General features: G+C 48.1%; 2 protein-coding genes across 4 annotated transcripts; both read left to right on the forward strand.

Annotated features, from left to right (window-relative positions):
• Window positions 1-68: 68 nt before the first annotated feature.
• On the forward strand, window positions 69-5,724 carry sesn2 (sestrin 2). The gene is made up of 11 exons (XM_084696696.1): window positions 69-1,067; window positions 1,990-2,055; window positions 2,172-2,360; window positions 2,748-2,930; window positions 3,088-3,309; window positions 3,434-3,569; window positions 3,667-3,782; window positions 3,893-3,976; window positions 4,181-4,287; window positions 4,455-4,599; window positions 5,041-5,724. The coding sequence occupies exons 1-11, from the start codon at window positions 705-707 to the stop codon at window positions 5,125-5,127; spliced, it is 1,698 nt and encodes a 565-aa protein (XP_084552822.1). The 5' UTR covers window positions 69-704; the 3' UTR covers window positions 5,128-5,724.
• A 592-nt stretch (window positions 5,725-6,316) lies between these two features.
• On the forward strand, window positions 6,317-18,201 carry yrk (Yes-related kinase). Of its 3 annotated transcripts, XM_084696700.1 has the most exons (16): window positions 6,317-6,335; window positions 6,568-6,816; window positions 9,770-9,878; window positions 11,617-11,660; window positions 11,866-12,111; window positions 12,288-12,390; window positions 12,477-12,575; window positions 12,893-12,996; window positions 13,431-13,580; window positions 14,373-14,537; window positions 14,928-15,083; window positions 15,460-15,639; window positions 15,747-15,823; window positions 16,107-16,260; window positions 16,422-16,553; window positions 17,109-18,201. In XM_084696700.1, the coding sequence occupies exons 5-16, from the start codon at window positions 11,889-11,891 to the stop codon at window positions 17,315-17,317; spliced, it is 1,752 nt and encodes a 583-aa protein (XP_084552826.1). In that variant the 5' UTR covers window positions 6,317-6,335; window positions 6,568-6,816; window positions 9,770-9,878; window positions 11,617-11,660; window positions 11,866-11,888; the 3' UTR covers window positions 17,318-18,201. The 3 variants fall into 3 exon arrangements, with proteins under 3 accessions (XP_084552826.1, XP_084552824.1, XP_084552823.1); XM_084696698.1 differs by lacking the exon at window positions 14,373-14,537 and having other exon boundaries at window positions 6,320-6,335; XM_084696697.1 differs by lacking the exons at window positions 6,317-6,335; window positions 14,928-15,083.
• The last annotated feature ends 6,170 nt before the right edge of the window (window positions 18,202-24,371 follow it).

A 24,371-nucleotide genomic window follows, 5' to 3' on the forward strand; every position in this document is an offset into this window, starting at 1 on the left:
ATTTTCACTGACAAGACATGTTGGAATGAAATAAGGATCAAGATTTGAGATCTAAGTAAAGTGTATGTTACTGATCACATAACTAGTATAATCAGGCAAACCAACTTAAAAGTAATGTCTGACGTCACCCGTTTGTCAGCCCTTTCTGGTGCTAATCAATGACCCAGGCGACAAACGAGAAGTCTTGATGGAAGTTCGCCAACTTTTAAACACAGAGAACTAGCAAGTTTACTCGATGAGTACCACATTGACTAAAGTATTGTTTGACACCGGCAAAAACACTGTGGCAAACAAACAAGCGCCTTTATCTTGTTTAATGGAAATGTACAGGATTGCACAAACTAGCGATTCAACTCTTACCTACCTAGGCTAGCATTACAGTAGCTAAGCTGCTAGCCTAGCTTGCCAGCAGCCTCGTCTGTTCAGAGTTCAGTGAACGCCCGTTGGTTGCAGTGTTAGTTAGCTCTAGCTAGATTACTAGCTAGCTACGAAGAGCGTCGGCTTTTCGTTCATTTGCTGATAGCTAATGTATGGCAATTGAATTGGCAGATCACTGTCAACCCTTTCTAAATGTAAATCTAGTGAGCTAACCTCTTACACTTGATTTAGTGTCTAGTCGTCAGTAGCTGTATGTTGCGTGAGTCTTACTGGAAGATAGCTAGCTAGCTTTCTCAGTAGTCTACTATCAAGTCTAGATTTAAGAGATGGCGCAGGAGCAAGCCACGAACGTACAGTGCGAATGTACTACTAACGGGAAGAGCGAACAAGGTTTGGGAATCAATCCTTCAAACGGACAACCCAGTGCTCAACATCAGACCGATGTCGAGTCAGAACCCGAACTTGGACCAAACCCGAAGAGCTTTTCACGTCTGTGCAGTAGAGACAAAGCCGAGCGAGACGCAGCTTTGGTCGAGCTGACTCAAAGCATAATGGCCTGTTTGGGTCTAGATCGACCCGGTTCTGCTCGGATCGATAAAAACACCCTGGTGCAGCTTCTCAGAGTATCTCACTCGTGCCCTTTACCGGAGGTTCGCGAAAAAGCAGCTGAACTGTTACAAACTGCGCAGGTAGGCTATAATTGCCAAGTCAATCATCGGTTGAAGTCCGTTTGTTTCTTTTAAATATTCACTTTAGAGCTGGGATATAGTGAGTTTGTGGAACGTTTGATAGCTTAACACAGCATCATGTATCTACATACTATTCACAACGACAACGCTCACCTTTTTTGAAAGGTTTCACATTTGGAGGATTTGAAGAATTTGACTTTTCCATGACACCTGACCCGGCTGATTAGACATAATTATTTCATTGAATTAATGTGTATTCTTGCATGTCGATTTCATCAGGTGTGATGCAAGATTCTAGCATTTTACAGTGACAAATCACGCCCCCTTATGGTGTACAAAACAGACACACCCCCCTTTCAATCCAGCAGCTGAGAAACAAAATATTTTCCGCAGATCGTGCAGTAGTTTTTCAACCCAGGAGTTATTGATTGATTGTCATTATCTGTACCCGTTTGGTGAATGGCAGTGAGTACGAACGTTTGAAATTAAATGTGAAGTTAACCAGTTGGTACTAGGACATGGTAATTAGCTACAGATATTTTTGTGGTTTTACCACACTTTCAGTTCTCCTTTGTTGTTATTGTGGATTGTGAGATTTTCATAGAAATGAACCTACTAGGTACTCCTAGACTGTTTTAATCAAACCTTTTTCTCAACCCCTTTCTCTCCCTCTCTTTCTCTCCTTCTCTTTCTCTCCCTCTCCCTGTCTTTCTCTCCTTCTCTTTCTCTCCCTCTCTTTCTCTCCTCTTTCTCTCCCTCTCTTTCTCTCCTTCTCTTTCTCTCCCTCTCTTTCTCTCCCTCTCTTTCTCTCCTTCTCTCCCTCTCTTTCTCTCCTTCTCTTTCTCTCCCTCTCTTTCTCTCCCTCTCTTTCTCTCCTTCTCTCCCTCTCTTTCTCTCCTTCTCCCTCTCCCTCTGTTTTTAGGAGCGAGGTGTGGAGGTACCCCGGGCTTTGGCTCCAGGTCCAAGTGCCTTCATCCCAACTAAACAGGTGTGTCTTTCTATTGCGTGCACGTGTATGTGCACAGTAGCAGGAAACATATTCCTGCCTGGCCAAGACTATTGACGTAGCGTAACGACTGCATGCCTGTGCTCCTGGCTCCTCAGATTCTGGAGGAGGGCCTAGATCAGAAAGTCCTGATGGAAGCCTTCCTCTCATTGGGCCGTCTGGATCACATCACAATGGTGATGGCGCTGCACCCCGCCTACCTCAGCTGCTTCCTGCGTACCCAGCATGCTCTGCTGCAGCTGGACGGCCCACTGCCACACCCCTGGAGACACTACATCTTTATAATGGTGAGGGACGGGCACTGACCTCAGCCTGCCTGTCTGTGATTGGTGTTTCCGTGCAGTCCATCAAATCACGATTTCAAACCTGATTTCAAACAGTGATGCGTATTGTTTTAAGCAGTGTGTTGTATTGTAAGCATATGAATGAGTACATTACATTTACATTTAGTCATTTAGCAGACGCTCTTATCCAGAGCGACTTACAGTAAGGACAGGGACATTCCCCCCGAGGCAAGTAGGGTGAAGTGCCTTGCCCAAGGACACAACGTAATTTCACACAGCCAGGAATCGAACCGGTAACCTTCAGATTACGAGTTTGACTCCCTAACCGCTCAGCCACCTGACTCCCTAACCCGTTAGTAACTAACCTGTGTATTTTGTCTGTCCCTCCAGGCGGCAGCTCGTCACCACTGTTCCTACCTGGTGCAGCAGCACAGGGCCGGCTTCCTGGAGGTGGGCGGGGATGAGGGCTGGCTTGCAGGGCTGCAGCACGCCCCTCCCAAACTCCAGAGTCTTAGCACACTCAACAAGCTGCTGGCACACCGCCCCTGGCTTATAACCCAGCAGCATATACAGGTTAGACACGCACTCACTGTCTCACTGATGGAAAAAAAACGTCTGATAAGGTCTATGAAATAACACGTATGTAACTTTTGAATATTGTATTTATGTCATATTTTGAAAAGTCGATTCAACTGATGCCACATTCTATTCCTGTTTCTTCGACCGACAGGAGCTAGTTTGTCCCGGGTCAGAATCTCGCTGGTCATTGGCTGAGCTGATCCATGCCGTGGTTCTAATAACGCACGCCCACTCGCTGTCGTCCTTCTCCTGGGGGTGTGGCCTAAACCCTGAACCCGACCATACAGGAGGCCACGCCTTCTACCCGCCGTCGCCCAATAGTCACCGACCACGCAGTCCTAGTAGCCCCGCCCATGAGGACGGCAGACAGGAGGTGTGGCTCACTGTCTCGTGTTCGGTCCTCTGCCATCGGTAATCTCTTGACACGTACTCCTGCTCTAAGCGCTTTTTTTCCCTCTCCCCCTCTCTTCCTGTATGTGTGGTGTTTCTCCCTCCAGTTGGTGGATGGAGGGATGGAGGTGGAGGTGCTACTGAAGAGGATGGAGGAGTTGCAGCAACAGGTGGAGGAAGAGTGCAGTCAAGAGGAGCTTATCACTCGCTTTGAGAGGGAGAGAAGTGAGAGCATACCCACAGGTATGGCTTGGCTCTCAGACACGCACTTATAATGGAAGGCGCACACGCGCGCGCACACCAAAGGCAAATAAGACTGACATTTAACCTGTGTGTGTAGCGGTGGTGCGCGGAGCCCCTTCTAACTTGGTCTTGAGGTTCGTGGAGGATCCAGAGTTCAGCTACGAGGACTTTGCTCCCAGAGGAGAGCAATCACCCCCCACCATGAGAGCACAGGTGTGTGTTTATGAAAAACACTCTCCACCAATCACTGGTCTCTGTCGGGTTCATTGTAGGTGTTTGTTAGACGTGCTTTCTGTAGACATGCATGTTTTGTGTTTGTGTAGGACTACTCCTGGGAAGACCACGGCTTCTCGCTTGTCAACAGACTACTGCCTGACATGGGACAGCTACTGGATGAAAAGTTCCAGGTGACCTTTAACCCCTCCCCTTTAACCTGCCAACTCTGCCACAGCCAAGGCTTTGACATCATCTCCATCCGTGGCAGAAGCATTTAGCATTAAGCAGATGTGTGATATCTGTAGAGTCAGTGAATCTGTAGTGATGATGAAGTGATGGAGGGGTGGGTGGAGTGATGGTTGTCATGGTGACGTTCTCTACTCCTCTGTTCTCAGGTCGTATACGGGTTAACGTATCACAGGATGGCCATGCACGAGGGAGTGGACACGCAAACCCTCCGGAAAGCCCTGTGGAACTACATCCAGTGTGTCTATGGAATACGGTGTGTCTCTCTCTCTCTCACTATATATTTTCCCCTCTCTCTCTCTTTTTGTTTCTGTCTTTTACTCTCTCAAGCTCTCTCGCTCTCCCTGTCTCTTTCACTCTCTCCCTGTCTCTCTGTTTTTCTATAAACACGCCAGTATGACTCACTGACAGTTGTGTGTGCAGTTATGATGATTACGACTACGGCGAGGTAAACGTGCTGTTGGAGCGCGCCCTGAAGGTGTACGTCAAGACGGTGGCGTGCCACCCCGAGCAGACCACCGCCAGAACCTACGCCTCCTTCTGGAGACACTTCCGCCACTCGGAGAAGGTGAGGCTCACACTCTGTGTGTGTGTGTGTTTGTGTCCGAGAGAGTGTCAGGTGTGATGCTAACCCCTGCCTGTGTCTCAGGTGTGATGCTAACCCCTGCCTGTGTCTCAGGTGTGATGCTAACCCCTGCCTGTGTCTCAGGTGTGACGCTAACCCCTGCCTGTGTCTCAGGTGTGATGCTAACCCCTGCCTGTGTCTCAGGTGTGATGCTAACCCCTGCCTGTGTCTCAGGTGTGACGCTAACCCCTGCCTGTGTCTCAGGTGTGATGCTAACCCCTGCCTGTGTCTCAGGTGTGATGCTAACCCCTGCCTGTGTCTCAGGTGTGATGCTAACCCCTGCCTGTGTCTCAGGTGTGACGCTAACCCCTGCCTGTGTCTCAGGTGTGACGCTAACCCCTGCCTGTGTCTCAGGTGTGATGCTAACCCCTCCCCTCTCTGCAGGTGCACCTCAACCTGCTGCTGATGGAGGCTCGACTTCAGGCTGCCCTGCTGTACACTCTGCGAGCCATCACACGTCACATGACATGATGGTGCTGGTGGACCATGACACACACTACGCACTGTTTACGTCGCAATGATATGCACGCTCACTTACTCTAAGCTGTAGCACTACACACACACACACACACCACATGTACGTAGGCCCCCTTTAGCAAGTACACTACACTGTGTGTACACTGTGTAGTGTACGCTGTACACATGAACTCTAAGGTGAATGTTTTTGATATTGATTGATCAGGTTGAGCTATTTTGTTTAAATGCATGTGTGTGTGTTTGTGCACCAATGTGTGTGGTTTACTCTTTTGCACTCAGTGTTACTTCTGGTATTTCCAGCAAATGGCACATTGACTTATAGGAAAAATGTGGAACAGTCTTATCTGGATCTGTGTGATCTTTTATGAATGTGAAAGTTCCCAGTGGTCCGTTTTACCCATGTTGCAGTATTTTAAATCATATCTTTGCTGGAAATAAATACCTCAAGCTTAAGCCCTATGTTCTGGTACAGCTAGCGCTTTTTACAGCAGCTAGCTACATCTCTACCTGGGCAGCGCATCTGTTACAAGCATCCAACCCTAGGTGTCATTGTATTTTTTTGTGTACAATAAAATATATATTTTATCAAAAGATGTTTGTAATATTTTAAATGTAACTTTAACATTTTAAATATTTAAGTTCGAAGTGAAGTCTAGTCATGCCACGCGACGCTGTCGCTTAAGCCAAACATGTATGCCAATTGACAGTAATTACAGATACCTTCCACTAGGTGGTAACAAGAACGCGCTGCTTCCAGGTGTCCAGGCATTGTACACTTGCATACCACTCTAATACATTACAGATGGTGAAATTGGGTAGGCTAGGTGGCGTTGCACGGCTACCAATGGAATGCACTTTATATGCTTTACTTCCCTTTTGATTAGCTAGATTGCTAGATTTTCAAAATCAAACGCGGAAGTGTCTTAAACGAAATGCCTAAAATCTTATGTTTCTGAACAATTGTGTTTTTCAAACATGTATTTTAAATGTTATGTAAGTTAAATTCATTACCTTAACTTATATTAACGCATTTTACTTTAAATATGTGGAATTTCCTCCTTTCATTGAAGTATTGGCTGATTAGAGTATGATGTTCTCTTCGGGCGCGCGGATGTCACACCATAAAGCCTACACCTTCCTGTTGAACTAACACCTGCCCTCTGATACTTCTACATTTCACGCTGTAGGAATTCAGAATGGAAGTAAGTAATCTACAGTAGGCCTACGTTTCAGCAGCGTGAAATTACATTATTCTCCGGGGTGGAAACTAAGGGTGGTGGAAATTGACTGCTAATCTACTGCCCATTGTAGAGGCACAGAGCGTCACGTGATTATTTGACAAAACAGCAAGTTGTGAAGTTACTCCTTTCCAGAAAATGGACATGTGTAAGTCTATGGTAGTTTTCGTCTTTTATTTGTTGTATGGCTTTTCAGGTGTAGGCTGAACAAGAGGACACTCGCATAAGAGGCGTTCCTTGGATGGAAGTCTGCGCACGGAATCCTGCCCTTCCGGACAGAGCGCGCGCATTCACATCTCTGCCCGCAGGAGCGCTCAGCTGTCTGGTGCGACAAGTCACCGGCCACCGTCCCAACTAGTTCTGTTCTCTGCCAGGTGTTGATTTTGTTCTCCGCCAAGTCTGTCTAACGGGTCTGAGCAACGGGTGACCCGTTACACGCTCCTTGGTAAGTCATTCTGTATGTGAATAATCAAAAAATACAAAGGTTTAAGCCTAAACGTCTTCAGTTGTTGCCTGTATATGCTTTGGATAAGAGCGTCTGCTAAATGATTGAATGTATAACTAGTTATATTGAGTTTACTAGTTATATAACTAGTTATATTGAGTTGAGATTAAACAGCCACGAAATTTAGGCCTATTATGACAAAAAAGTATAAAGTACTTAAAGCTCAATAGGCTATTTAAGAAACTAGGTTTTCTTTTAATATTTGTATTATAATTGTAGGTGGCTGACTTGGTGTGTCGAGTTCAAATCCAGTAAAAATAAAAAGGGATTATGTTGCGTTGCGTTGCGTTTGGGATGTTCAGAATCTGACGTCCTACCTAAACAGACTGTATGAGGTTCTCCTGGAATAACAACTTGCCGCCTCGCAGTGGTGCTTAGTGGAAAAGCAGCATGTTGTTTGATGCCCCATACACCCCCATTCTTATTTTTACGTATAGGGCCTACTGTTTGTCACACTAAGCCACCAGTTTGCAAACCGTGTTCATTTGCATTTGTCTGCTATTGGGCAACTTCGTGGAATCCCACAATTGTTCAATTAAGGGAAGTTTTAACATTGTCTGTGAAATCTTGCGAGACAACTACCTTGCATATTCAAAGACACCGCATAACTTCCTCTATGGTCCTACAGTTCGCACAAATGTAATTTGTAAATCATTGGCTATGGACTGGTGTTTTTGTTAAATCAATAACAATACTCTTACTGTGCTGTATGATGTGGGAATCTCTAGACCATTTAGAGTAGTGGTTGCTGCTGTGGTTTATGGTCATTTAGAGTTATGAACAGTGTCGTGCCTGGTCAGAACTCTTGGAAGCACAATGGTTCTCTATGCAATCTTGCTAGTAATGACATTCTGAGCTTCAAGACGGTCAACAAGTTTGTGTGAAATAGGTGGATTGTGAAAGGAAGATATGGGTAGGCAGTGGGAATGATTTAGGATTCAGAAAAAGAGAGCAAGATGTGATTATAGGCTATCCAAGGCCGGGCTTCATCACTTCCTGTTTCTTCACGAGGTCACTTCCTGGCTTGAGCCTCTGGGCTATGCAGGAAGGAAGTAGGAGTGGTTTTGCTGGGGGGCTTGTAAACCCTGCTTTTCCACCAAAAACCACTAAGAGGACTACCTACTGCCCCAGCACTGACCAATATGAATCCAGTGTTCAGCAACAATGGCACAAGGCAGTGGAAATAGGGGGAGAAACAATCCGTTCTTCACTTCCCCTCCCCTCTTTCTCTTCCCCTCTTCATTTGACAAGATGAATTAATTAATTAATCCACTCATCCAGTGGCTGAGAGAGACATAGTATTGTATCGTAATCACCCCCCCCCCCCCCCAAGGGGGATGTGAGGCAATGTGGAGGAAACAGGACGTCCCTGAGCCCAAAACACCTGACTTCCCCACGTACACTTTTCCATCACTCCCCCCATTATCCTCCCCCTATCACTCTCTCTCTCTCTCTCTCTCTCTCTCTCTCGCTCACTCGCTGTCGCCATCTCTGTCTGTACAGCCCTTTGCATTCCTTTATCCTCATCTTTCACCCGTGTGTGTGTGTGTCCATCGGCTCAGTGACAGCTCACTTCCCAGTGTCCTATCACTCCTGCTCCACTCACACACAGCATCCTGTGGGCTTTCCGGAGGGAGGGGGGGAGGGAGGGAGGGATAAAATGGCGGGAGGGAGGGAGGGGGGAGGGAGGGAGGGATAAAATGGCGGGAGGGAGGGGAAAAGGTGAGAAAGGAACATTTCACTGTAAATCCATAGGATGAAAATACAGTAACTCTAATTGTGAACTGTGGGTGTCTGTGCGCGGGGTTCTGCGTCAGTGTGTTTCAAATGTTGAGAATTCCCCACTGGGAACTGCTTATCAGTAGTTCATTGGGCAGGAAAGGGTGTGTCTGTGAATTTTATGTTTGTGAGTGTGATGAATCAGGGTGAGGCGCATGTTTTCCTTCTGTGTTGACATGTTATGTTTACAGTCATCTTGGTCTCTGGGTTTATATGTCAGAGCTGCTGTACCTGTACTGGGTCTTACATGTAAGGACCTTTGCAAACCTAGAGAAGATCAAACTGGAGAACTGTCTTATTTCTGTCAACCAGTATGTTGACGCATGGTGAATACTACCACAGCTAGGGCCTTGCTGGTTGGTTGCTGTTAGGCTAGCCTGTTCGCAGTGAACCAACTCGGAGGAGGGAAAAGTAAAGCACCACTGTTAGTGTAATTGGTATTACCTCTGCAGAAACAATGGACATTTCCATAGTTGTGTTTGTAGAACAAACTGTTTTTGGATGGAAACAGAATAAGGCTAGTTATGCACTTCCTCAAACAGGCGTGGGATTGTTCTTAGCTCTAGAATGTTTAGATCTAGAATGTCTACTTGGAGGGATTTATGGTAATAATTGTGTTTCGCTGATGTTACACCAGAGGTTTGTTCAGAGGGTGTGTATATATATATGTGTGTGTGCATGCGTGTGTGCACCCAAATGTGTCTCTGTGGTATGGCTGGGTTTGAGAACTGAAATGAAGTTTCCAATTATATATATTTTATTTTCACCCCATTTCTATGATCTATACATATGTATATATTTAGACTTCTGCAAACACAGGTAAGAATATAAAGAAAAGACACACTCACACACAGACACATAGACCACACAAGTTCACCTTGGGTGGAAGGACTGCATGTTTTATCTTACATTGTCATTTAGCAGACGCTCTTATCCAGAGCGACTTACAGTAAGTACAGGGAAATTCCCCCCGAGGCAAGTAGGGTTAAGTGCCTTGCCCAAGGACACAACGTCATTTAGCACGGTGGGGAATCGATCCGGCAACCTTTTGATTACTAGCCCGACTCCCTCACCGCTCAGCCATCTGACTCCATCTTCTGTGACAATATAACAGGTCTCCCAGCCTCGTCCATCTACACCCCTGCTCCTCCTTCTACACCTGGGTTCTACCGAGATCTTCACTGAGAGGAATCCAGTCAAGAGTCTACGGGTTCTTTAGAGAGGTAAAGCAAATAGAACATGTTTCATCCAACGTGAGTTCCATTCGTCCACAAAGCCACCATTTGAGTTTGCGCTTGTTTAACCCACAGCTCCACAATTCCCTCCGCAGCTACAGGAAGTCAACAACAGGGAGGATTTGTTTGTGAATGATATCAGTTTTGGGACAAAGAGAGAGAGAGAGAGAGAGAGAGAGAGAGTGTGTGGGGTGGGGGGATAGGACAGAGAGAAAGAGAGAGAGGAGGGAGAGAGAGAAAGAGAAAATATGATCAACAGGAACCCATGGAGAACAATGACCAGAGGGCCGGTTGCACATTTGCTTGCTGCTTGTGTGTACGTGTGTCTCTGTGTATGTGTGTGCGCGCGTGTGTGTTATCAAAATATTTCCCTGTTTTGGCTGTAACGGGCAGCTTGGTAATGTGGAGAAGACAATGCAATTCGTTACGTTAACTGTAACATTCAACATTTGTGAAATCAGAATCTTTTCTGAAATGATCTGCACGTGCGTTTGTGTGAGAGACATTTGAACTCTTCTACCCATAACCTCGAACACCCAGCATCACACCAGAGAGAGAGAGAGAGAGAGAGAGAGATGCCAGTGTACATTTTGAGTGTGGTGTGTAATATTCATTTAAGAATAGAATAGTGATAAAGGTGACAATAGTGATGCCCTCTCTCCCAGCACCAACGCACAGGGTGTACAGAGGGCATGGTGTTTCAGATGGTGTGTGTTTGTGAAAGGACTCTGTCCTCAGTGTCCAGGGGAAGGGGAAGGGGGGGAAGGGGCGGAGCCATCAGTGGGGTGGACAGGAAACCCTTACAGGGCCGACTTCCTGTGGCTCTCCTGATGGTGGGCCAGATTGTGTGTGTGTGTGTGTGTGTGTGTGTGTGTGTGTTTGGAGTGGGGTGTGGAGAAAGTATTTAGTGTATTTTACTGTGAACTAAGCAGTGACCATTGAACTAATATACTTATATCATGTGTGTGTGTTGTGTTACTCAGTGACTGCATTCAGTCGCTAAGTAAAGTTATCTTCTTCACACACACACACACACCTCTAGGTCATGGTTATTGGGGGAAACTGTTTTCAGTGAACTTTAAAGCTACAGTATGGTTAGGTAATGACTGAAATGGCATGTTAAAGCTGCAGTATGGTTAGGTAATGAGTGAAATGGCATGTTAATGAGCTACAGTATGGTTAGGTAATGAGTGAAATGGCATGTTAAAGCTGCAGTATGGTTAAGTAATGAGTGAAATGGCATGTTAAAACTGCAGTATGGTTAGGTAATGAGTGAAATGGCATGTTAAAGCTGCAGTATGGTTAGGTAATGAGTGAAATGGCATGTTAAAGCTACAGTATGGTTAGGTAATGAGTGAAATGGCATGTTAAAACTGCAGTATGGTTAGGTAATGAGTGAAATGGTATGTTAATGAGCTACAGTCACTAAGTGTCAGGGCCTTGACATTTACTGTTGAGTTGCAGGCCCCTCACACCCACCCACCCACCCCCACACACTGGTAGAGCAGCCTTAACCATAGTATACTTAGCTACCCCCTCTCTTGTCTGGAGGGGAAGTGGCTAACCTCCTATTTCTCTGTTTCTTTCTGTTTCTCACTTACTGCTCTCTACCCTGCTCTCTCTCTCTCCCTCTGCTCTCTCTCACCTCTGACCGATGCCTTCCTGCTTTGTGTTGCTCTCCCCTGTCTGTTCCCTCCTCTGCATCTTTCCTTTCTCTCCTGTCCAGCTGCGATGGTCCCAGACAGATGATTTGACCGAGGAAGATTTCAGGTGAGAAACTCTGACCTACTTCTTCTTCACAGCTGAAGCTTAAATATGTCTCTCTCAGTGTGATAATATTCTCCCCATCTTCTTTACAAGTAATTCAAGTAAATGTAGTTACATAAGTCCTCACTGCATTTTGATTACCTAGTCCAAGCTTAATTACTCTTTTTTGAGTCAGTGTTTAAAATGAGATCTCCGGCTGTCTCCATAGCGACCGTCTCCCAGCCGGTTATTATGGGGTGTGTCCACTGCAAACAGAAAAAGGCAGCCAAAGCGGCGTCTGTTGCCGAGGTTGCAGATCCATTTCCTGGCAACGTTGACGGGGGCGTGTCCACTGTCTTGACGCCTCCCCGTTACTGCCCTGACCCCACCCAAACCATCCCTGACTTCAACAAGCCTTTTGGCACCGCTCTCTTCCCCAACACCAACACACAGCCTCGTGCAGGAGGAGTCACAGGTGTGTGTGTGTCTGGTGGGGCCGAGGGCTCACCTCCAAACCTTCACTCTTCTTTAGTAGGTTTCTCTATCAGTAATGAGTTGTGCTGGGTTGCTGCCAGGACGCAAACTGATGAGTGTGTGTGTGCAGGCGTAGGTGCTTCAAGGCTGTAAACTGACGTGTGTGTGTGCGTGCAGGTGGAGGGGTCACTCTCTTCATAGCTCTCTATGACTACGATGCTCGCACCGAAGATGACCTCACTTTCCAGAAAGGAGAGAAGTTCCACATAATCAACAACACGTGAGCTACACACCCACACACACACACACACACACACACACAACGCATTGTTGACTGTGCTGACCGTGTGTTTGACCCCTGCACAGAGAGGGAGACTGGTGGGAGGCCAGGTCGTTGGACACAGGGAACTCTGGCTACATCCCCAGCAATTATGTAGCCCCTGTGGACTCCATACAGGCTGAAGAGTGAGTACACACACACACACACACGCATACGTGCAATCACTGATACACAGAAATACAGACAAACACACCAAGACGCATACACGCACGCACACACACACACACACACACACACAATGTTCAATCAGGCAGACGTGTGTCTGAATTAGTACCGAGGCGATGTGTGTGTCGTGTAGTGTGGTGTGGTGATGTGTGTGTGTGTGTCGTGTAGTGTGGTGTGGTGATGTGTGTGTGTGTCGTGTAGTGTGGTGTGGTGATGTGTGTGTGTGTTGTGTAGTGTGGTGTGGTGATGTGTGTGTGTGTCGTGGCGGTGGTGACAGGTGGTATTTCGGGAAGATGGGGAGGAAGGATGCAGAGAGACAGCTGCTGGGACAGGGGAACCCCAGAGGAACCTTCCTCATACGTGAGAGTGAGACGACCAAGGGTGAGAGAACACACACACACACATACACACGTGCTTAATGGTGATATCTCTGTCTATCACAAGGTGAAGTTCCTCATTCTCTCTAGATATGTCTCTCCCTGCTGAGTATGCTTAAACTCTAACTTCTTTTCTATCTCTATCTTTCTCTCTCTTTCTTTCTCTGTCTTTCTTTCTCTATCTTTCTCTCTATCTTTCTCTCTCTATCTTTCTCTCTCTGTCTTTCTCTCTCTATCTTTCTCTCTCTATCTTTCTCTCTCTATCTTTCTTTCTCTGTCTTTCTCTCTCTGTCTTTCTTTCTCTTTCTTTCTCTCTCTGTCTTTCTCTCTCTGTCTTTCTCTCTCTGTCTTTCTTTCTCTGTCTTTCTTTCTTTCTCTCTCTCTCTTTCTTTCTTTCTCGCTCTATCCTTCTCTCCTCATCCTGTGTTGTCCTTCCAGGGGCCTACTCTCTGTCCATCCGTGACTGGGATGAGAGCAAGGGGGATCACGTAAAGCATTATAAGATCCGCAAACTGGATAATGGCGGATATTATATCACCACGCGGACACAGTTTGACACAGTGCAAGAACTGGTTGAGCATTACACAGGTAAGACAGATACACACACAAACGAACACACATTCTTTTACAGTGCCTGATAACACTTGCACAATTTTCAAATGACCAAATGAAATGTAACATGGTTCTGTAAAAACTCTTAATCTGTAGGATTGAACTTTCCCTTTATTCTCTGGGCGAAGAAGACTAACAGTAGCAATTCACTCATTATTGAAGTAACTGAGGGGATGGTTTAACAGCTGAAGAGCAGCTTTGCTTCTACTGAACAGGGCCTGGTTTTGTAACCTCTTCCTTCTTTGTCTTTAAGCCTATCCGCCCTCTGCTGGACACTTTTAGGATAGCAGCCCCTCTGCAGTGTCTCTCCCTCTTGGTGTGTGTATGTGTGGTGTAGCGTGTGTGCATGTGTGTGTCGGTAACTCCTACTATTAATAACCGCAGAAGCTTCTAGTGTTTAAAATGGGATGATTTGTGTGCTTAAAATGTGTATGTAAACAATCCATTATTCGTATGAATTATAAAACCATTTTCAACGTGGCATTTCATGTGTGTGGGCTGTGCTGCTACCCTAAGTATTTGTTGTTGCTTTATTCGTTTGCTGAGTCTGTGGCTTGTTTATAACTGTGTTAATTGAGTGACTCCGTCGCTTGTCTTTCCAGCTTCAATATATCTTTTGTCTGTTTTTAACTTTGTTTTTGCGGTCCGTTTGTGCTGCCCTGGTTTTCTCTCGTTCTCTCTGCTCCTTTTCTCCCTGTTCCCTCTGCTCTCTCGTTCTCTCTCTATTTCTTTCTCTCTTTTGCTTTCTTCTTCTTCTTCATGTCTCAGAGAGAGCTGCAGGGCTGTGTTGTCGTCTGATTGGCAGCTGTAGGCGGGGCATGCCCAAGCTAGCCGACCTATCAGTGAAGACTAAGGATGTGTGGGAGATTCCCCGCGAGTCCCTGCAGCTCATTAAGAAGCTGGGAAACGGCCAGTTTGGAGAAGTGTGGATGGGTAGGAACCACTGCCCAGAGCGGCAGCGTGGCAGAGGGGACAGGGACAGGAGACGCACACCTGGATGATTGCTGTCCGGTCCCACCCCCCTCTGTCCTTGCATGTGCATGTCTCATCTCATCTACCTCCCCCCTCCCCCCCTCCTCCTCCCCTCCCCCTCCCCTCTACACTCCTCCCACCACTCTGCTCCATTTCTCTCCTGTCGTCTCTCTATCCTTCCATCCTTCCTCCCACTACCCCTTTTCTTTCACCACCTCACTTCGCCCTTCCACTCCCTCTCCTCCCTTTCTCTCCCCTCCAACTTCTCTCCACCACACCCCCTTTCCCTATCTCCCCCTCCAACCTCCCCTACCACCTTCCCCTCCCCTCCCCTCCCCTCCCCTCTCGTAGGCAGTAATGACGGGCTGTGTTACTACCTAACCCAAGCCTGTCCCAACTCCACCCCCCTCACCAACGGTCTGGGGCGGGACGCTTGGGAGGTTTCCCGGAACACGCTGTCCCTCCACAAGAAGCTGGGGCAGGGCTGCTTCGGAGACGTCTGGATGGGTGAGAGAGACCGCGGACGCATCTGTGTCCTGAGGGGTGTTCGTGTGTCCAGTGTCCCCCGGGGGGGGGGGTGACGTCCCAGACTCAGGCAGCCTGCTGGCCTGGTGGCTTCTGTTTGTGCGTCAGGTCCAGGAGTGCAGCAGGCTCGTCACTCGACCCGTGTCTGAAGATTGGAGCCCTCTACAGTCTGTTGCTGTAACCCCGCGGTGCCCCCTCTCCCCCTCTCCCCCTCTGCCCCCAACCTCCCCCCAATGTGTCCTTCATGCATGCCCTCCATCACCACTGTAATAGTATGTCTGTGTCTGTTTCTTTGTCTATCTGGCTATGTAAATGTCTGCATGAACATGCTAACTGTGTGTGTGTGTGTGTGTGCCAGGCATGTGGAACGGCACCACCAAGGTGGCGGTGAAAACCCTGAAGCCAGGCACCATGTCCCCTGAAGCCTTCCTGGAAGAGGCCCAGATCATGAAGAGACTCCGACACGACAAGCTGGTGCAGCTGTACGCCGTGGTGTCTGAGGAGCCCATCTACATCATCACCGAGTTCATGAGCCAGGGTAAGGAGCACGTGCACACGCACACACACACACATATGCAGATGCACACGCACACACACCAGAATGTACACTTCATCAATGCTGATGTCTTCCTGCTGGTTGTGTAGGCAGTCTGCTGGACTTCCTCAAGGACGGAGAGGGGGCCAGTATCAAACTGCCTCAACTGGTGGACATGGCTGCACAGGTAGGAACCACATCTTTCACACACACACATTTACATTACATTTACATTACATTTACATTACATTTAGTCATTTAGCAGACGCTCTAATCCAGAGCGACTTACAGTAAGTACAGGGACATTCCCCCGAGGCAAGTAGGGTGAAGTGCCTTTCAACGGCCAGGAATCGAACTGGCAACCTTCAGATTACTAGCCCGATTCCCTAACCGCTCAGCCACCTGAGTCCAAACAATCCTAAACACACTCCCTCACACACTCTGAGCACTCAATCTGTGTGTGTGTGTAGATTGCGGCAGGGATGGCGTACATAGAGAGGATGAACTACATCCATCGTGATTTGCGAGCGGCGAACATTCTGGTTGGGGATAATCTGGTGTGCAAGATCGCTGACTTTGGTCTGGCCCGTCTCATCGAGGACAACGAGTACACCGCCAGGCAAGGTAAGAGATCCAACTCACAGTGTGAGTTTGTGTGTGTATGTTCAAATTGGTCTGAAAGTGTGTGTGTGTGTGTGTGTTCTGGGCCCGTGCATGGGCTGTTTCGGGTATGAGTGTCCGGACTGATCCATACCATTGTGATTGGCTGTTGCCATGGTTTCTAGGGGCCAAGTTCCCAATCAAATGGACCGCCCCAGAGGCGGCATTGTACGGACGCTTCACCATCAAGAGCGACGTGTGGAGTTTTGGCATCCTGCTGACTGAGCTCATCACCAAGGGCCGCGTCCCATACCCAGGTACTCACACCCTTTCCCGTCTCCTTCCCTGTTCCTTTCTCTCTCTCCTTCCCTGTTCCCTTCTCTCTCTCTCTCTCTCTCTCTCTCTCTCTCTCTCTCTCTCTCTCCTTCCCTGTTCCCTTCTCTCTCTCCTTCCCTGTTCCCTTCTCTCTCTCTCTCTCTCTCTCTCTCTCTCTCTCTCCTTCCCTGTTCCCTTCTCTCTCTCCTTCCCTGTTCCCTTCTCTCTCTCGTTCCCTGTTCCCTTCTCTCTCTCTCTCTCTCTCTCTCTCTCTCTCTCTCTCTCTCTCTGTCTCTCTCTCTCTCTCTCTCTCTCTCTGTCTCTCTCTCCTTCCCTGTTCCCTTCTCTCTCTCCTTCCCTGTTACCTTCTCTCTCTCTCTCTCTCTGTCTCTCTCTCTCTCTCTCTCTGTCTCTCTCTCCTTCCCTGTCTCCTTCTCTCAGAGTACCTCAGATGACAGGTCCTTTTCCTCCGATCCTCACCATTCGTCGACCCTCCTCTTCCCCTCCCGTTGCCACCCACCCTCCCTTCATCCCCGCCCTCTGTGTGTCTCTCCCAGGGATGAATAACCGGGAGGTCCTGGAGCAGGTGGAGCGCGGCTACAGGATGCCGTGTGCTGTGGGCTGTCCTGCCTCCCTCCATGAGCTCATGGTGCAGTGCTGGAGGAAGGAGGCTGATGAGAGGCACACCTTCGAGTACCTGCAGGGCTTCCTGGAGGACTACTTCACGGCTACTGAACCCCAGTACCAGCCAGGGGAGAACCTGTGACCACACACACACACACACATAACCAGTTACATGCAGATGGACACACACACACACACACAGTGTCTTATGCATAAACCGTTTCATGCAAATGCACACACACATACGCGCACACATTGTCACACTCATCAACCATTCCATGCAGATCTACATACTCAGACAAACACAATCTATGTTTATATATAACATGGCAAAGATATATGACAGGCTTTTTTGGTTCACTCCTGTCAGAGGTCAGGCCAGATTAATCAAATATGATCTGTGGTGTCTGGGCTCTAATAGTCAGGCCTGGAGGAGCTGTAATTATACTGATGTCAGTATTTGCCTTGACGCTTTCATCTATAATAATGACAACAAGGACACATACAGCACAAGAGCAAGATAGGGTGTACTGTGGGTAAGAGTTGTGGGCCACAACAGTACTGATCCCTGGTCAGATTTATGCTCACCTCTGAACTAATAATCTTTTCAGCCTTCATAGGTTAGAAGCTGACCACAGATCTGTGTCTAAACCTCTAGCAGAATATCTGGGATCAGGGAAAAGTATAGAACTGATGCCAGTATGCCTAAATGCTTTATTCAGGATAGGTGATCAAATGAATTTCCACAAGTTCTTTTTTTCACTCTGTAACCAAACTTTGAAGGACGGAATGATCTTGATGTTTAGTATAACTATCCCTTTCTTGTTTTAATTTAATGCCAGTATATCTTTCTCTTAGCTAACATATGCACAGCTTTAAACCAATGGGAGGGCAAGTTGTGGGGGTCACACCGATGCTCATAGGTGAAAGGTCAAAGGGTCAGTAGAGACAAGAGTGTTCTGAATGTTTTGAATGTTGTCTGTATGTCTTGTTTTTAGCTGTGGAATAAAGCTCAATACCATATTATCTTTGGAGCCTTTTCAGTGCATTGTCTGATTTTTGCACACACACACACTTTCTTGGTCTCTTAGTCAGCCTGGTAAAGCTAGTTTTCTGTGGCACTGCTGAGATGGTGATAATAGGCTGCATTTTTCCTTTCATCTGATCGATGACTAAGAGATTGATATTTTTTGGGGATGGTCACTGACAGACTGTTAGGCAGACTGACTGCCTGGTTGACTAATTTGACTGACTTATCTGGCTGTCTGGTTCTGGCTAATGGACTGATTGGGAGGATCCAGTCAGGAAAACGCTCCGTTATTCAAGCCTGTAGTTTTTTTTTTCTCGATAATTGTATAATGATTCTAATTTCTCTCCTCAACACGACGGCATTGCGTAACCCAGACAACCACTGCTGTTGGATAAAAGAACTACATTTCCCAGAAATTAAGGGCAGAAAGTGAGGCCAGCTACGGATCCCCGGATGGGACTGACAGCCAGGCACGTCTGAAGAGGAACGGAGACCGACCGCACGCTATAGAGGTGGAATTGCGGAGAGGGAGAGAAACGGGCGCAGATTTGGTCATTCCTTCCCTCTGACTCTTGTGCTCCGCATCCACGGGTCGCCCCGTGCTTGCCACGAAACCAGACCGCGGGGGTTGAGCAGCGTTCGGGTGCACTTTGAAGGGGGCAAGGACAGTTAACGCCCCCGTTCCCCTTTCTCTCGATTTCTTCAGTTTTTGTCTTCCCCTCTTTGGGTGCAGATGTTTATGTGAAGCAGCTTGTTTGGAATGTAGCGTTTTACGGTGCTGGCTGCACACAGACAGAAAAGCGCAAGGGAAAAGGAGGCAACGTTGGTAACGGGAGGAATATATCCTCCTTCCCTGGCGGACTTCAGATGAACGGAACATGCTGTGCGCAAGAGGCGGCAGCCGTGATACTAACGGCTCCGTGACCCCAGCTAGGAGACGAGTGAAACACCGAAAGCCGCGCGAGCAGCCAGCCCCGCCACCGCTGCAGCAGCGCGAGCCCGAGCCTGCCGCCTCTCCCGGTGAGTGCGCATGTAGTGTCTGTTTACAGAACCCTGTATTTGCATAGCTTATGGCTGACCGTTCTACTGTCGCCAAATTCGCGTGGCACTGCTGGCTGCATTTTCTATTGAAGGAATGTATCTTAACCTCGTCGGTGCCGTTAACTGGGCGCTGCGTGTGGCTTGCACTGGGTCATTGACACACTGCTGTCCATGCATATTGAGGTGCGCTCCTATAATTTGGGATAGTAGCCTCACTGCCAGACACACACACAAGTGCATTGTTTGTTTACGCATTCGTGATCCGGTTTTCATCCTATGTTAGAGTTCGTTTTTGTTGCGATTTTAGTTATTTGTAAAAGAGGCTAAGATGTCTACCCACAGACAGAGAAAGATTCCTCGGCCCATTACTGTGAATCGAACGGTCTGTGAATTGCCCGCAATTTACCTACAAGCTCAACCAACAGTCTGGCTTCTGTGCTGCTGTGGCGCGAACCACGGGCGCGCTCTGACAGATGTTTACTGTAATTAACGAAAAACGGAGAGACGGAAGAATACGCATCGCCCCATCACTCATATAGCGCCACTTAACCTAAAGCCATACCCCGGTAACCAAGCAATCCTGATGCGCTTATCAAGTATTGGCACGGGCCGGTGCGTTCAGAGTGTGACGCCCACGTACCGAGACGCTGTGCTCATGGTAGTGATTATCACCTCTTGTCTGAAAGAGAGAGAGAGAGAGGGGGGGGGGGGGGGGGGGGTGAGAGAGACGGAGCCGAGGGGGAGGTGGGGTACAGAGGGAGACAGGGGAGACAAGATAGATAATGTTGGGGAGATGGGGGAGTTGAATAGAGAGCCTTGGGCCAATTGTGACAGTAGTCTTCTTTACTGCCATATTGATTTGGAGATCCAGCTCCTGTGTTGTGCATGTTGATGGTAATGGTAAGTAGAGAGGTCATCCTTTGTACCTGTGGGTGATGTGTGTGTGTGTGTTTGTGTGTTCATAGCAGGACTGCATACATTTCACATAAAGGGACATGTTAAATGAACAGGCTTTATTTATTTTTTTTACTCGCTTGTTTTGACTGAAATGGAATTGACTGAAATGACCCCGGGCCTGTAGCCGTGTGTGTGTCTTGGTTAGTCCTGTTTGTGTGTGTGTTTGGCGGAGTGGGTGGGTGGGGGGGGGGGGCTTGGGGAGAGTGGGCTAAGACTTAGTGTGTTGCTTACTTGTGTTAGTGATGATGGTTGGCATAGCAACGGCCTTGCATCTCTGCTAATGTACGTTCCTGTCCTCAGACCGGGTCACTCGGCCCACCTTACACACCGGATCTTAACCGGGGTATTGCTTGTGTTTGTGTGTGTGTCTGTGTGTCTGTGTCTGTGTGTGTGTGTCTCTGTGTGTGTGTGTGTCTGTGTGTGTGTGTGTGTCTGTGTGTGTTTGGTGTTTCGAATACTTCTATTGTGTGTCTCTAAGTTGAACTGCAGTATGTCTGTGCGTGTACCTGCGTATGTCTGCAGTGTAAGAAGAAGACTGCGGTGTGTGTGTTTGTGTCAGGCTGCACTGTCACACAGATACACCCTGCCGATATGACAGCTCAACCAATCATCTGTCTCTTTTTCAGCCTATCAGCTGGTCTGGCTGCTGTGGCAAGACTTCCTCTTTATAGAGGTCGCCATGGAGATGAGGCTGACACACTAGGCACACTGGACTCACACACACACACACACACACACACACACACACACACACATAAGGACATCAGGCATTGAAACACATTCATTCTGTGGGGAAACGATTGTTCTGAACAAGCTTGTTGGAGTTTCTGATAGAACAACTTCCACATTGAAGGTCACGACCCTCTCTCTGTCTGGAGTGAAGACCCAGAGCTATGGTTCCACCCCAGGTTTATGTCCCACCATGGGTTCCACTGTTCTGGAGTTGTAGGGCTGCAGAATCTTCAGTGTTTTCAGGAAGAGAGAACTTTAAGGTTTAAATGCTCATCCAGACCAGAGTGACCCGAGGAAGAAATAGATCCAGTCTCTCTTTAACTGAAAGCGCAACTTTGTCTGAATCTTTGTCTGAACCTTTGTCTGAACGCATGTGTACTGATGCATTTTATAACGAGGTGCAATTTGCAGAATCATCAGTGTTGAAGCTTACCAACAGTTCTTTGCGTGCATAGAGTAAATGTAATGTCCTGAAAAAACGATCTTTGCATGGAAAGGTCGTTGTCTCAAAAGTTGTATTAAGTATAAGAACTAAGCATGGTGTGGTGTACAGTAGCCTTTAACATTTGTGTTGTGTTTTAAGAAAGAATGTAGGAATGTTCCAGCAGTTCTCGCTCAACCTGATTTGTCTCCCCAGAGTCAAGACCACACACTTTCACGCACACACTCACATGACAGTCAACACACACACACTCCCTCTGTGCTTCAGACTACATTATTATAGCCTATAATGTATGTTTACTCTCATTTCTCTCACCTCCCACACCGCACATTCATAAAACAGCAGCTCATGCCAAGTAGCATCAAACACACTTAATAGAAAACATCTCCCCTCCCCTCTCCTCTCTTCTCCTCCCACTCTCCTCCCCCTCTCTTTCTCTCTCTCTCTCTCCTCCCCCTCTCTCTCTCCCTCTCTCCTCCCCCTCTCTCTCTCTCTCTCTCTCTCTCTCTCTCTCTCTCTCTCTCTCTCTCACTCTCTCTCTCTCTCTCTCTCTCTCTCTCTCTCTCTCGCTCGCTCTCTCTCTCTTTCTGTCTCTCTCTCTTTCTGTCTCTCTCTCTTTCTGTCTCTCTCTCTCTTTCTGTCTCTCTCTTTCTCTCTCTCTCTCTCTCTGTCCGCTTTCACCTCTGCCATTCCTCCTCTCTCAACACTCTCTGTCAGCACTGCCAACCCCTTCTTATATCCACCCCTCCTACCTTACCCTGTACCCCAACACCACTATCTATTCATCTCGCTCGCTCTCTCATCTCTCTCTCCTCTCTCTCTCTCTCTCTCTCTCTCTCTCTCTCTCTCTCTCTCTCTCTCTCTCTCTCTCTCTCTCTCTCTCTCTCTCTCATGTCTCTTTCTTTTTTTCTCTCTCATCTCTCTCTCCTATCTCTCTTTCGCCACCCTCCCCCTTCTCATCGTCATCCCTCCACCTCCTCCTCAGCTTCTCTGTACCCCCAGCTCCCCCCCCCCCGCCCCTCCCCCCCCCACTGGGCTGGTTGCAGCCGGTTTGAGTCAGACAGTAGAGAAGCTCAGACGACCTCTCACCTCTTATGGAGGGGGTGGAGGGGCGGGGGGGGGGGGGGGGTAGGGTGGGGGGGGAGAGTCATAAAGAAATAGGGGGATGGATTGAGGAAGAGTAAAGCCAGAGAGATGGAGAGGAGGGGGATGAAGTGAAGGAGAGAGAGAGCGAGAAGAGAGTGTGGCTGCTGTGTACCTCACTAACAAGCTGGACAGAATCAGTTTAATTATTGAAGAGGGGAGAGAGGAAACACACAATCTCTCCTTCACACACACACACACACACACACACACGCATGCTGTCAAACACAGTTTGTTCTCCTCACACACACACCCCTACTTAAACACATACACCTGTGCAAAAACAGCCCTCCTACTCTCGCTGACAATAGTCATGCTGGGTACGTCCGTCAGGATGTATTCATGTGTGCAGCGTGTGTTTGTGGACCACAAGGTGATCACAGAGTTATTAATGGTATAAATGCTCTTATATGGCTGCAGCATTTGCAAAGCGTAACATTTTTGTGACATCAACGTAAACATCTAATCAGAGTGCTAAGGGCTCTGCTCCAGAGATCCAAATGATGAATAGATTCCCCCTCTCCTTCTCCCTCCTTCCCTCTACCTCCTCTTTCCTTTCCCCACCCCCTGCTCCCCCTCTCCCTCCTCCCTCTCTCTTTCCACTGCTCTCTTTCCCTCTCCGTCTGTCTCTCTCTCCCTCTCTCTATCTTTAAAGCTTTCTCTCTCTCTCTGCTGGAAGGTAGCGAGCCCTTCATCCCTTGGGGGCATACACTTCCTCAGAGAGAGAAAGAGAGAGGGAGCTAGAGAGAGGGAGGGAGAGAGAGAGAGAGAGAGGGAGGGAGAGAGAGAGAGGGAGGGAGAGAGAGGGAGGGAGAGAGAGAGGAGAGAGAGAGAGAGAGAGCACTGCTCCTCTGACAGAGACAGAACGAGCACATACAGAATGAGGGAGAGATAGCCAGAAACTGGGGATGGAGGAAGAGAGAGAGAGAGAGATAAGAGAGAAGGAGAGACAGAGGGGAGTGGGGGAGATGGAAAAGATGGATGAATGCACTGCACACATCAGCCCTGACTGAGGGGAGGGGCAGACAGAGAGAGCTGGAAGTGAACGCGCGAGAGAGAAAGAGAGAGATCCAAAGAGGGTCTCTTATCCTTTCAACTAAAGTCATAATTTCATAGAGTGTGTGTGTGTGTGTGTGTGTCTGTTTGGTACGTGGGATTGTTATAGAGGTTTAGGGGGTAAGGTAAAGGTACAGTACCATTGTGTGTGTGAGAGGTTGAGTCTGATGAGCTGTCAGTACCTATAGCTGGAATGCTCACAAGGCGGCCATTGTTGTTCAAACAGCCAGCAGCCTTCTCCTTGGCAACGGGCGCTGCAGCAGCGTATCCCACGGCAACTGTGGAACAGGAGCATAGGGGGCGGGGGGGGGGGGGGGGGGGAGGGAGGGAGGGAGGGAGGGGGGAGGAGTCAGGAAGTCAGGGCCGCAGCACAGAGGCCCTCTCCAAAACACTGGCCTCAAGGTCTGTGTGCGTGCGTGTGAGAGTGTGTGCCTGTGTGTTTTGTGTGAGTTCTGTGTGTTCATGTCTGGGTGTGTGTGTGTCTTCGAGGTGTTTTCGGGTGCGTATATGTGTGTGTTTGTGTGCCTATGTGGGGTTTGTCTGCATGGTGACTGTGTGTGTGTGTGTGTGTGTTCGTGAGAAAGAGTTGTGTGAATTATTATGTGCATGTCTGGCATCTGTGTGGTTAGTGTGTGTGTGTGTGCGTGCACACTCCTGGCTGTTCCCAGCTGGCGCTGTTGGTCACATGACTTAACTGAGGGGCGGCCATCAGCAGAGCCAGGAAACTGCCTGCAGGAGAGAGAGAGAGAGAGAGAGAGAGAGAGAGAGAGAGAGAGAGAGAGTGAGGAAGTAGGG

The sequence above is a fragment of the Hypomesus nipponensis genome, chromosome 4 (assembly GCF_054491055.1).
Source record: "Hypomesus nipponensis isolate SF chromosome 4, ASM5449105v1, whole genome shotgun sequence".
Classification (NCBI taxonomy): Eukaryota; Metazoa; Chordata; class Actinopteri; order Osmeriformes; family Osmeridae; genus Hypomesus; species Hypomesus nipponensis.

Excerpts from the sequence above, each read along its gene's own strand:
- sesn2 (XM_084696696.1), top strand. The coding sequence starts at position 705 with ATGGCGCAGGAGCAAGCCACGAACGTACAGTGCGAATGTACTACTAAC. Across the intron at positions 2,056-2,171 it reads CCTTCATCCCAACTAAACAG|ATTCTGGAGGAGGGCCTAGA; the intron begins GTGTGTCTTTCT and ends CTGGCTCCTCAG. Across the intron at positions 4,288-4,454 it reads CAGTGTGTCTATGGAATACG|TTATGATGATTACGACTACG; the intron begins GTGTGTCTCTCT and ends TTGTGTGTGCAG.
- yrk (XM_084696700.1), top strand. The coding sequence starts at position 11,889 with ATGGGGTGTGTCCACTGCAAACAGAAAAAGGCAGCCAAAGCGGCGTCT. Across the intron at positions 12,997-13,430 it reads TGAGAGTGAGACGACCAAGG|GGGCCTACTCTCTGTCCATC; the intron begins GTGAGAGAACAC and ends TTGTCCTTCCAG. Across the intron at positions 13,581-14,372 it reads ACTGGTTGAGCATTACACAG|AGAGAGCTGCAGGGCTGTGT; the intron begins GTAAGACAGATA and ends TTCATGTCTCAG.